The 13,566-nt window shown below is 37.9% G+C and overlaps 1 protein-coding gene across 2 annotated transcripts in view; it reads right to left on the reverse strand.

Moving 5' to 3' along the window:
• The window catches only part of LOC142849534 (interferon-induced very large GTPase 1-like), a 17,918-nt gene continuing 4,352 nt past the window's right edge, over positions 1 to 13,566 (reverse strand). For both annotated transcript variants that reach the window (XM_075971815.1, XM_075971816.1), the window contains one exon: positions 1 to 8,039. In XM_075971815.1, coding sequence (XP_075827930.1) covers positions 742 to 8,039 — 7,298 coding nt within the window. In that variant the 3' untranslated portion in view covers positions 1 to 741. The remainder of the gene's footprint in view (positions 8,040 to 13,566) is intronic.

Genomic DNA, 13,566 nt, shown 5'->3' on the forward strand with positions numbered 1-13,566 from the left:
GATCAGAGAATGATTGGTGCTCCGGTGACTCTTTCCTTTATATGCAGTCTGGGACTGCAGGGCAGGAAATGGGGCTGCCCAGTTAGGGAAGGTCTTCCTACCTCCATTAATCTATTCCTTATCATCCTTCATAAGCACAGACTGGTCTAGCCTAAAAATACCTTTCACCGGTGACCTGGAGTCTTGACTCCCATGTGATTTGAGATCAGGTTAAACTGACAATCACTGTTATACGTAAGCCTTGATTACCTGAGCACCATAATGTAATCTGGGAATGATTCCTTCTTGGACCTACATGCAAATGAGGTTTTTAATATTTTGATAGTCTTTATTTTGTTGAAAACCTTGTTCGTACACTGTATTTTGATCATGTTTTCCACCTTCCCAAATTCTTTACCAGTACTATCCATTTCCCTATCTACACAGTTTTTATCTCCCTCTTTCAAACAAGCACACAAAACAGGAAAAATGAGAAATACATGAAAATCACAACACCCCAACCCAAAAAACAGAAATCAAAGTAAACAAGCCAAAATAATTAGCATATTTAGCACATTATGTATAAAGAAAGAAACAAGAAGTCTGAGAGAAATAAAGTTATTTTAATAGAAAATTTTCAAATTTTAAAATAGTAAGTGATTTTTTTTTACTTATTTTATAAGATAGAAGAATGAAGATATGATGTAAATCAATATTAGACTCCCTTGGAGAATGTGAAATTATTATAGTACTGCTCAGGTCCTATTTGTGGCAAATGCTATTTTTCAAATCATCAAGCACTTCTTGCTTTGTGATTTTGGTCCACGAATCTGGAATAGTACCCCACTTTTTAAATTTTTTCCCATACTTCTCTTCTAGCTCTGATCTGAAGCGACAGACAAACCATTTCCAATATGGCTGGGTAGATGAGTCTGGGGTGATGCTCCACGTGGCAAAATTACCTCCTGCTTCTCGATATTTCTTATATGGGAATTTTTGGAGGTCATGTAAAATAAATGAACGATCACTTGCTACAGAAGTAGTACAGCACTCAGTAGCAAAGTAGTCTGTTTTATAATAATGCCATCCGTTGACAGCCTGAGGACGGTGGAATGGCACACTGTGGTCTCCATCATGTTTGGGAATAGTGTTTGTACAAATTGCTTTACAAAAAGGACACTGTTTCCAGCAGCCACAGAGATGCTCAGAGAGAATTTTCTCAATGTCAGGAACAATTTCATCTATGGGTTTACTTGAGCAGTCCTCTTCAACTTTCCTCAGTGCAGGATCTAAAGCTGCACTCATGGCTTCTTTGAGAAACTCAGTGTCCTTTATTTCCTGGTGCTCGATGCTTATCAGGTCTCTTCTTGGAAAGATCAGTTTGCTTCCTAGATGATCACAGAACAAATCCAACCAGCGAGAAGCAGTGCTGTTTTCAGCTTTAGCTTCTGCTGTGGACTTATTAATGGCAGAGAGGATGGCATTCTTGATGGCATCCAAACTTCTTCTTAAAAAGGTCTTTATTTTTTCACCTCCTTTTTTAAAACAGTATCTTCTAATGTGGTAACGAATATAACCCTTGATAAACGATTCTGGATGATGAATGTATTGCAAATACTTATCAAAGTTTTCTTCTTCAGCTAGAGAGTAGAGAATATGCTTTTCCAGGTTAGCCCTGTTGCCATTGAATGCAGGGCAGGTGGCTCGCATGTCTCCAGCTACTTTAGGACCCATCATTTCCCATATGGTGGTAGAGACAGCAGGAGTGAGCTTGAGCCACAGGAATTCAACAAACGATGTGATGGAGGTAGCACCTTGGCAGGAGATCTTAAAACTCATGAAGAAACCATCTTTCTTTCTCTCCAGATAGTTCACAGGATCATTTTCTCTCTTGAACGCCTTGTGCATTTCCTTGAAACTTTTAGATGCTCTTTGGAATAAGTATGAGGATAAGTCAATGGTGTAGTCTTTGGTAAATGTGTATTCTTCCTCAGGGGGAACAGATTTCAGTTCATTTTCTATTATCCTCAGGATTTCATGAAAATCACTCTGACTGTAATCACGCTTTTGCTTCCAAATGTTTGTTATTGTTTCATTATTTCTTGAATAAATGTTATTAGTAGTCTTACTAATAGACTCTTGATGACAGACTTCTAAACTCCTTGGAAATATAATACATTTTTTTTTCATTTGGACATGTTTGGAGTAATTGATTTCAAACATCTCTCCTGAATTCATTTTCAGTCTTTCCATGATGTTTTTCTCTTTCTTGAAATATTCCAGAAGGATATTTTCAGCATCCAAATCAATGTCAGGGTCATTGACAGGAGGTGCAGTCAAAGAAACTTTGTAGATCCAACTTGTCCAAAGTTGGTTGAACTTCTCACCTAACTCTTCATCACTTAATTCTTTACCCTTCACACTCAAAGCCAACTCTCGGCTCTTCTCTAACAATTCATTTTCATATTGTGACTTTTGGTTATCTAGTCTTTCTTGGCTTTGTTTAAGACTGATAAGCTCATCACATTTTCTTCTGGTGTCTGAAATAAGTGCATCTTTAAGCATTAGTAGCTTATGTTCAAAATTTGCTTTCCATTGAACCAATATTTCACTATCTGGATTTTCTTCAAAATATTTGTCAAAATCTTGCTTGACGGTTTCATATTTTGTACTGACTGGACCCTCCACTGCATTAGTTGTGAGAGTCAGGATTTTCCCATTCTGAATCTGATTGTTCAACTGATTCTGTAAGTCCAGCACATGACTCCTCAGTTCCCAGGTCCAGTGGTTATACATTGTTTCCAGTTTACTCATGGATATGATTTCTTGGGTGTTCCTGAAACTGAAAATGAAGTTCTCACTGACCAGGGCTTTCCACAAATCCTGAACTCGGAATTTTACATCTGAGATCTTCATGATCCTTCCCCTGGATTCCTGCTGGGCAGTTCTAAGAATCCCAGCCTTCAACTCCTGAACATTGTGGCTATAGTGAGGATTGGGAGGGGCCATTGGGGGATTGCCATCCCAGAGGTGGGCGAAGTAGTAGACATGACTATTGGCATCAAATTTAATTACATCACTGAAGCGGGTTATGTCTGAGCACTCTTCCTGTTCAGCAGCTAATGCTGTCATCTCATCCAGTCTCTGCTCCAGTCTCCTTCGTCCTTCCATAGTTTGGTCTTTAGCTGTAACTTCTCCCACATTCTGATGGACAAAGAAGCAACTTGGGGAGATTTTTACTTGTTTCATCCTTAGAAAGGCCTGGACAACTATTTGTAAGATATCCTGCATCTCTGATGGATTCTCTCCAAAAATATTGATCAGAGTCAAGTTTCCAAGGCCAATGACGAATGTTGCCAATTCATTGTCCCAGTTCTGGGATTTGTTGTTGAGTTCTGGAGCCCGAAGTCCTTCTGTGTCTACTGCTAGAATATAATCAAAGCCAAGTTCTTTTGTGAATGTCTCATCTACCTTCAGAAGCTGCATATAGGCCCCCCTAGTGCAACGACCCACACTGACTGTGAACTGCAACCCGAATAGGGCATTCAGCAGAGTAGACTTCCCTGAGCTCTGCAATCCAAGGATAGAGAGAACAAACAGCCTTTTGTCTCCAAGTTTCTCTGAGATCTTCTCAAAAACAGCTGCCACCCACTTTAGAGGCACATATGAAGCATCCCCATCCATCAGCTCAATGGGAACACCAGCTATCATCAGGTCTGCAACAATCTGAGGGAGAGAGAGAAAACTTTTATCTCTAGTGGAAGAAGTTTCTTCCAGAGCTTCATAAATCTGGCCAACTTCTCTGAGAAGATGCTCAGTTCCAAAAGTACAGTCATGAATCTCTGTGGAGATTGCTTCTATCTGATTCTGACAGATTGTCAGGGAGTCACTGTTATATTTCTTATGTTTTTCTGTTTGTACCATTGACCACACAGACCTTTGTTTCTGCTGTAATTTTTCCAAATGTCCTTTGGTCAAGTTGTGTAAAAAATGACCCAGCCAGTGCAAGATGTAATATTTAGCAGGAGCTTCTTCATGTTCTTGAAGGATTGCAAGGAAAGAATGCATTACATCATTGAGAGGACAGGCTTTCTCTAATTGTTTATATCGTATTTTTTGTTTCTGAATATCTATATCACTTTTATGTTGTTCAATACTCCGATTTCCCTTTTCTCTCAGATGATAGAGTTCTTTGTCCTTCTTACACCAAGTATGCCACAGTTGTCCCTGAAGAGGTAGTAGGTTTTCCTTTATCTTTGATAATGTCTGTTTTGCTAGTAGGGCCATTATAATCTCAGCCTTTTCTTTGGCATCCTTGCAGAGTCTCTGGTCTTCATCAACCAGGAATCCTTGTCTTCGAGCTATCTCTGAACAGTCCTCTAAGCTATGAGAAGTATTAGAGACCTCTAGTAAATGTTTAATGGCGTTTGTGAGTTCCTCAGTTAATTCTGCCTCATTTCTATTCCTGATGCCAATTCTTACTCTTCTACCAGAATTATTAGCCAAGGCATTTTTTTTATCATCCAACAAGCACACTAGACATATTGATGACTGACATAAGTGTCTGACAAGATTCTGGTTTTCTTTGTTGTCATCAGAAGATGACATGAGGACCACAATGACAGAAGAGATTTCCTGCAGAAAGCTGAGTTGTTGCCTATGGTCCTTGGCATCTCCATGAAGATTGGTGAAGGCCACACACTTATCAAATGTGTCCTCATTTTGACCCCCAGGACAGAACCAGGAGATTTCCACCACTCCCTCCATCAGGAGACAATATTTGCTGCTTCCTCTGCAGTGCCTGTGAAAAAACACATCATGTTTACGTTTACTGAGGAGAGAGTTCATGATCTGAGATTTGGAAGCAGAAAGGCCATTTCCAACTCTAATGAAGGACACAATGGGGGTAGAGACACAGCACATCTGCTGATTCCTGTGACTGTAGCTCTTGTCCTGTGGTGATTTACTTGACTCTTGCCAACTTCTCCTGATTTGTCTGAGAGACCAGAGAGAGAATTCCATCTGAGAAGTGTTGGGATTTGGCACCACAAGGGGGAGTGCAAATTGACAAATGGAAAGTTTGGACAAAATATATTGCCTGGCAAGATCATCTGCACAGTGAAAAATGGCCATCTGGATGTCCATTGGGTGAATGTGGGGCCGGGACATTTTTGCTGATGATTTTACAATATCTTCAGTCTCTTCAAATAACTCTTCATATGGATCAAAAGCCTCATTATCCTGGTTGTAGGAGCATCTAGAGACCTGGTATTTTGTGTTTCCATCATTCTTGAAGATCAGTTGTCTCAGCCTGCAATCTAACATCAGTAGTTTTTGTAGGAAATAGAAGGGAAGTTCCTGTTCAGATCTTGGCTCAGACTTGTGGACAGACATCTTGTAGATGTTTTGGAAATCAGCTCTGCTCATCTTTTTTGGATAGTGATGATCTAGGCCTAGACGTTGAAGTAAGTGTATGAAAGATTCATTGTCCACCACTCCCTTTTTGATGTTTTCAATACTTCGTTGTTTATAAGACTCTTTAATTTCATTACGAAGACTTTGCAATTTTGTTTTCACTATGTCCATACGCAAAGAAGGAGTAATGGCTTTATAGTCCCCATAAATGAATAATCTCAAATCATTCTCAAGATTTTCCCAATCATGGTATACTTCATGTTTTGTGAGGATGTTTACAACTTCTTCAGACAAGAGTTGTCCTATATATTGTCTTACTAATACCAAACGTTGTCTTTTCTCACCTGTAAAAATATCTGTGTTTCCAACTGTGGCTCTCAGAGCTGTCAGCACCAGGAATGCCTGGGCTCTGTAATTACAGACATTTTTAAGCTCTTGGTATTTCTGTTGGGCAGTTTGTATTTCATCCAAGAGGAAGTTTAACTCTGCACACCCCAGGAGAGGCTGAAGAGCATTGTCGTCCAGCCGATAACCTGCACCAGCTGCAATGGAGTGCAGTAGCAGCTGCATGTCAGGCTGCTCTGATTCTCTGAGAAAGTTCAAGAAGGATCTCAGAGCTGTGGTGACATCACATGTAGCTTTTCTTTGAGCCTCTTCTACTGTTTGTGAAGATTTATTTTTCATATTCACTCCTACTAGTTTCTTTTTAATTTGCTTTAAGGTCTTAAGGAATTGAGTAAAGGAGATGATTTTGACCTTTTCTTCCTCTGTCTCCGAGTGGTAGATACACTCCATGGTAGATGATGCCTGTGGGAAGTTTGTCACTTTGTAGACATGAGGTTCTAGAAATCTATACACTTGAGCATTAATAAAGTGAGTTATATAAGCGGCTGCTTCTTTGAGAAAGTTGATTGTGCTAATTAAAAAATTCTGCAGTTGCCAATCTGTAAAAAACATATAAGTCCAAATGTTATAACTTGTGATTTTTTGACTTAAGGCTTTCATGGAATTTATCAGTCTCTTAAGTTTCCTCTCATAATCAGAAACTTCTTGGAAATTCATAGTTTTTTGAAAAAGTCTAATTTCTTGCCCAAGACTGTACAAATATTCTTCGTCTTGGATTTGAACAGCAAGGCCAGTCAGGACAGTATAGTTTTCATTTAGACATTTAGCCAGTTGAAGTGGCTTCTTAAAATCACTTCTGTGGTTGCTAAGGATGATATCCCAAACAGGTACCAACTGAAGTTCCTGGTCAATGATAGACCAGGTTTTGTTGCTGGCAAGAAGACCAGTTGTCCAGTGAACAATTCCATTTGTTTCTACTGGTCCACCTATCTGGGCCACAGATAACTGGACATTAAATTGGAACATTTCATTAGCTACATTCTGGCACGATCTTACATAACGTGAGTGTGATGCTTTCGCCCTTCCAACAACTTTAATCCCAAAGCCGCTGGAGCTCCCTTTTATGTATCGATCCAAGGCCTCTGCTGTCTGCTGTTTCACATGACCCAGCTGGTCACTGTTGAAACCCTCTGAAATGGCCTTCCAGCAGTAGATTCCTCCAAGGTGCAGAGGGCCTTGATTAGCATGAGAGCCAAACCTATTAAAGAAGTTTTCAATCCTGTTTCTTAGTAGGAGGAATCTGTCTGGTCCATCAGTGTGTTCCAGTTGTTCCTCGATGATTTTCAGTTCCCTGAGAGCAGCAGGGGAGAGCTGGAGCTGATCAGTTCGAAAGTGAAAGGAGGCCAGGGGCACATAACTGAACTTCGCTGAACAGAAATAAGAGTGCTCTGAAAATGACTGGTGTGTGTCCTTAGATTTTGAATGTTTGCTTTGCTCTCTACCACCTTCCAGACTAAATCCCCAGCATTCACCTGTGGCTGATGTCATTGCTCCAAATCCCAGCTTCTCCACGGTCTTGGTGAACAGGGATTCTGCTTGAGATGATGTGAATTCTCTTGTTTCCATCCTTTTACCTTGCTTAGGTCCAAAGAGGAAGAATTCCTTGGGGACCCTGAGTAGCTCTTCTCTCTTCACTACCAGGTCCCCTTGTTTGCTTGTCTTATAAATTCCCTGCAGAGCCAGTCCTCCAGATGCCCATCTTACCAGGTCTCTATCTGAGAGGTTTCCACTGTAGGGAAGTTTGGGATCCATATCCTTGAGATGTCTCACCATTGTTTCAGTGACATCATTGAGGGGTACTTCCGGCCCTGGCCAGCACTCTTCTGGGATCTCCATTGCTTGCCTCAGTTCTGCTTCTTTATTCCTCACTTCCTTTTCCTGTCTGTGTTTCCCTTCTGACTGCAAGGCCCTCAGTTCCTGCAGTGCCTGTTTTGCTTGCTGGTGCCTGTTCCTTATCATCTCCCCAGGAGTCTCCTGGAACTCTGCAACACTGTTTGGCTGTGAAAGGTCAAGCAACTTTTTCAGAGCCCGTTGCTCCCAGGTGTGTTGTATATGGGCCTTCAGCTTCTGGGGGTCTTTTTCTTCTAAGTGTTGTAAGGCCTGGGCACAGGTCACACCCAGATCTTTCTGAAGCTTAGGCAGCCAGTAGTCAACAGACAAACCCACTTCAGTCAGCATCTCCTGAAGATTTCTGTGTCTGGGCTGAGACTTTTCAGGAAACTTCTTTGCTCTGTTCATGGCTGTGTGAAGAACAGGTACTAAGTTAATTGATGCCCGATTCTTTTGTAGTGTTAGTTTCTTGGCTAATAGAATGAGTGTCCTGAGTCTACAAGTCTGCATGAACTTCTCAACTTTGCCTTTAATTGTGAAGTTGTATTTTCATTAGTAAGTTTGTCACATTATTGTCCACATTTGAACTAAATGTTGCTAATGTATCTAGTTGTTATTGTGATGTACAGTGTAATACACTGCTTTATAGCACTTCCTCCTCCAGGGTATAAAAAGGCACAAAACAATGGCTCAAATGCAAAAATATGTTAGTTGATTTTCATTTCTAAAACATAACTTTTCCATCAGTTCTTTAACTTTTCTATATTGGTTTCTGTGAAACTTATCTACTCTTGCCATTCATAATTTTTGTCACTGTATCTTAAATTATACAATATTGGTTTTGTCTCCCATGATTCTAAACGCACCTCTACCTTGGTCGATGTTTGTTTATTTGTATCTTCTCATTTTGCTCTTTGATGTATTAAACAGCTCCCAATGTACTGGTATCAGCCATATTTGTATGTGCATATTCTAATCCACTACTCTATCCAACTCATTTCCTTGAGTTATTCTCACACCTCTAAACACACACACACACACACACACACACCTCAGTCCATTTATGCATAAGACAAAGGAGACTGTATTTGCTTCAATTGCATATATTACTTATGTTTCTAATTCTCCTATATTCCTATCCTATTCAGAGGCACCCTCGTATTAACTAATTATTATTATATTTATCTTTCTTCTACTTAATATAAATTTAGTACCATATGGTTTTTAAATGACTTATCCGACCTCTCTTTAAACTTGTTTTCTTTGCATTCCTATGAGATTTTCTTTATATTTTGCATCTATATGCATTTATTATAATGGCTATAACAGGCATCACTTCTGATACTTGTTTCTTTTCTACTCTTCAAGATTCATTTTTAAATCAATTACAATTCAACATTATTAGGGTGCATATGTCTTACTTTGTAAAGCTTCTTTTCCCATAGATTGTACTTATATGTACTGCCAGTGGTGAGGAATTTGGAAATATGAAGAAGAGAAAGAACATACAGAGTGTTTTCTACCAGTGTTTTTAAGTTCTCATCTCCATAAAAAAAAGATGTCAGACATACAGAACAAACACTGAATACCAAACAAAGGAGATTTTTTTTTCTCAAATTTACATAGTAGAAAGTTACTGGGAGTTTCTTAAGTAGGAGTTAAATTGAACAGCCTTTTTAATTGTGTGCCTCTCATCAGTTGCAGAGGATAGTTAATGAGGTTATGTATTTGTTTGCATGTTATTTTTCATTAGGGTGACATAACAAAATCATTTAATTTATTGTACTATTTAAATGTAGATAAGAATATTAGACATGTTTTTGTTTTAGTTTTCTTGCAAGACCTAGTTTTGTGGTTACTGATGTCATGCATAGAGATTATATTACATACATGACATTTTTCTCCTCTCTCTGCTCACCAATAAATCTTCATCTCAGAAACATGAGACTAACATCATTATTGAATGGTGAGTTCAACTGCTTTTCTACTCTTTGTATTTCTTCTGTGTGAAAAAGACAAAAGAAGGCTCACTCTAGGTGTCTGTGTGCTGATCTTTGATTTCTTAGTATCCAGAATGGTGAGCCTTATATTGTTTTTATTGTAAATTTTTATTCTCCATGCATCTGTTAAAAAACTGATTGAAGAAGACAGAAATTGGTAAGTGGAGCTGAACTGTTATGACAACACCTGGGAGGTGAAGTATCATGATAAACACCTGGGAGATGAAGTATCATGATAAACACCTGGGAGATGAAGTATCATGATAAACACCTGGGAGATAAAGTATCATGATAAACACCTGGGGGATGAAGTATCATGATAAACACCTGGGAGATGAAGTGGCAGGATAAACACCTGGGAGATGAAGTATCATGATAAACACCTGGGGGATGAAGTATCATGATAAACTCCTGGGAGATGAAGTATCATGATAAACACCTGGGGGATGAAGTATCATGATAAACTCCTGGGAGATGAAGTGTCAGGATAAACACCTGAGAGATGAAGTATCATGATAAACACCTGGGGGATGAAGTGTCATGTACACCTGGGGAAATGAAGTGTCATGATAAACTCCTGGGAGATGAAGTATCATGATGAATACCTAGGAGAGGAAGTGTCATGACAAACACCTGAGAGATGAAGTATCATGATAAACACCTAGGGAGATGAGGTATCTCGATAAACACCTGATGATGTGGAAGCAGCATGACAAATAAGTGTTGGAAAGAATTTGGAAGCACATGGGGAATCAAGACTACATTACAGCCCATACAGGGCTGTGGGCAGTTTTGGTGAGGACCCTGGCTAAGAGAAGAACTATGAGAATATCTGTGACTTTCGGGAGATGTACTGAGTTGTCATAATTCAGACAATGTTAGACAAATGTTTGCTGTATGTAGTACTGTATAATCTCTGGCAGAAATGAGGAATGAGCTGTTGGAAGCCAGATGTAAGACCAAATCTTATTATGAGGCAAATAACATCACTAAATTGTTAGTATAGAAGAACAGGATAAAGATAATTCAAGAATGATTAGATATAGTCTACAATGATCTCAACATTGCAGCATGTGCTTAGAATGTATGAGAGTTCAGATTTAATCTCCATAACAAAAATGAAAAAAAGAAATTATTTTATGAATTTACCCTTATAATGTTTTATATTTATCATCAATGAGTAAACTTTCTAAAAGGAAATATTTGACCTAGATTACATCCATGAAATATGTGAAGTATGCAAGAAGATATGACACCAGATTAAAAATAATTTCTTCCTAAAAGTAAATACATACTTCCTAATTGAGTCTCTGAGACCATTGTTACCTTACTTCTAAATTCATGTTAAGACATGACAGAAAATAAGTCTGTAAACAAATATCTCTTATCTCTCAGAAAAATTATTATTATTTAAGATCTAACAATATATAATAGAATTTTGAACATGGACAACAGGGATTTATCTAGCTGTGGCAAACTAGCTTTACAGTAAAGAACAATGAACATACATTATATAAGCACAGTAAAGAAAATTATATGATTATATCCATCAGACAAAAGAACATTTTAAATAATTAAACTCCCAATCATGATTTTAAAATCTCAGCATAGGGGAAAATACTTCAATTTGGTAAAAAAATATCCAAAAAGCATATAGATAATATCATATTTAATATTGAGAAAACATTTGCTTTTGTGTTAAGATCAGGAACAAAGCAAAGATCCAATTGTCATCACTCTTATTCAATAGCCAACCTGAAGTCTTAGTAATAAAGAAGATAAGCAAAGCAACTAAAATGTATACACAAGAAAGAAATAGCTGAAAAGAAACTACCTTTATTCAGAGATAATATCATTTAGTATGTAGAAAATAAAACCTGCCTTAAACTAACATGAATATAAGAAAATCTCCCTTATAATGGGCTAAAATTAGAAAAATTGCTCATTTTATATAAACAAGGAATAAGTGAGTAGAATTTCAAATTGAAAGCACATTACTATTTACAGGAATACCAAGAATAAACATTCAATGTAAACACAAAAATATATACAAACATGAAGAAGACTGTAAAATCCTGACGAAACAGATTAAAGAGTATGTTAAGTAATGAGGCCATATACCTTAATTTATGCTCCTAAAATTCTAATTGCCCTATGGATCCCTAGGTGAAAAGAATCAACAGAATGTATGTACAGCTAAATTATAAAAACAGATTCATTACATTGGCTCTTGTGATACGAAGAGGGCACCTGGACAATGTTCAACTACATGCTCCAGAGACTGAGAACTAGTTCCCAGCCCAGGAAGATGCCTTTTCACTCTCAGTCTAATGCTGAAAGCCTTGGGGAGTTGCTGGAATTGAATCCATTGTGAAGAGCTGAAGAGCTGGCCTCTAATGTCAGCAGGCGTCACTGTGAAAAGTAAGACTGACACTCTGTGTACTGCCTGATTCCACTTCTTCACGGAGCCGTTTACCCCATAGATAATCCCATCCTTATTCAGAGCAGGGGCTTCCTCACTGTCTGACATGTCAATGCTACCTGAAAAGGTCTCCATAGCCATACAAATGCATTGCACAAGTTCTAGAGTTCTACCTAGTTCCATTGTCACTTAACGGCAACTATCACACTAGCTCTTTACAATTTGTTCATTTTCTATAACCTTATCAAAATCCCCACCAAGTTACTTACTGAATAACAAACCAAACAAAGTTTATATGAAACAACAAAAGGTACAGAACAACCAATATACAATATTAAAGGAGAAAAATAGAATATTGACATCTCAAGGCTTAATAGAAAAAAAGATACACCAATCAATGGCACATGGAATTGATGGAGACTTTTTTTTTTGGTTTTTTGAGGCAGGGTTTCTCTGTGGTTTTGAAGCCTGTCCTAGAACTAGCTCTTGTAGACCAGGCTGGCCTCGAACTCACAGAGATCCGCCTTCCTCTGCCTCCCGAGTGCTGGGATTAAAGGCATGCGCCACCACTGCCCGGCTGATGGAGACTTTTTAAAAAATCAGTGGAAAACAATAGGGTCCAAATGTATAATATGCAAATAGATTTAAATATCCTTAGACCAAGGGTCAAGGACATTATCACAGAGGAAAGGCTAATTTTTTCCAGCATATGGCCCTGGAAATCTTCATATCAACAACCATGTATATTTAAAAATTCATGGTGTATACATACTTCTTGAAACAATGAACTAAGAGAAGAATATGGGATCAAAAACTCACAGATTACATCTATATATCTATTGTTAAATACTATAATTGTTAAATACTCCTTTGTTACTCTTTTTACTTATAAACCCAGGAAAGTGATATTTTAAAGTCCATTTTATAAATTACTACAGTGGGTTAAGTACAAACTTAGATAATTTCTATTTTTAAAGCTCTAATAAACATCTAAAATACTCTATTTAAGACATAGCTCATTTAAAACAATACTCTTTAATTCATAAAATATTTTTATTAAGCTATAAATTTATGACTACATAAATATTAATATTCCTAAGCATTTTCATAAATATCAACAAGTTGAATTTTATTAATTAATTAATTAATTAAAAATAGTCAAATGTAGATGTAATTAAAGAAGTGCACAGGATCTCAGGCTAAAGGACAACAACTGTCTATTTAGGGAGCACTCACAATAAGAATGCTGCCACAGTCCTCTGTAGGTGCTGGGAGCTGCATACAGAAACTTAGACCACCAACCAAGAGAGAGACCATGCTTCCTGTTTGTACTTATTAGCCTTCACTTTTTACCTCAGTCCATACCCTAATGGCTATTGGCTGAATGAATTCCCACAACATCTCCCACTTTTGTCTAAATAAGAGGGTTTTAAATCTGATCCAAAACTATATGCAATTATCAAGTATTGTCCAGGAGAAAGAAAAGCAAAAACATACACAAATATAGAACTACAA

Source organism: Microtus pennsylvanicus, chromosome 5 (assembly GCF_037038515.1).
Source record: "Microtus pennsylvanicus isolate mMicPen1 chromosome 5, mMicPen1.hap1, whole genome shotgun sequence".
Lineage (NCBI taxonomy): Eukaryota > Metazoa > Chordata > Mammalia > Rodentia > Cricetidae > Microtus > Microtus pennsylvanicus.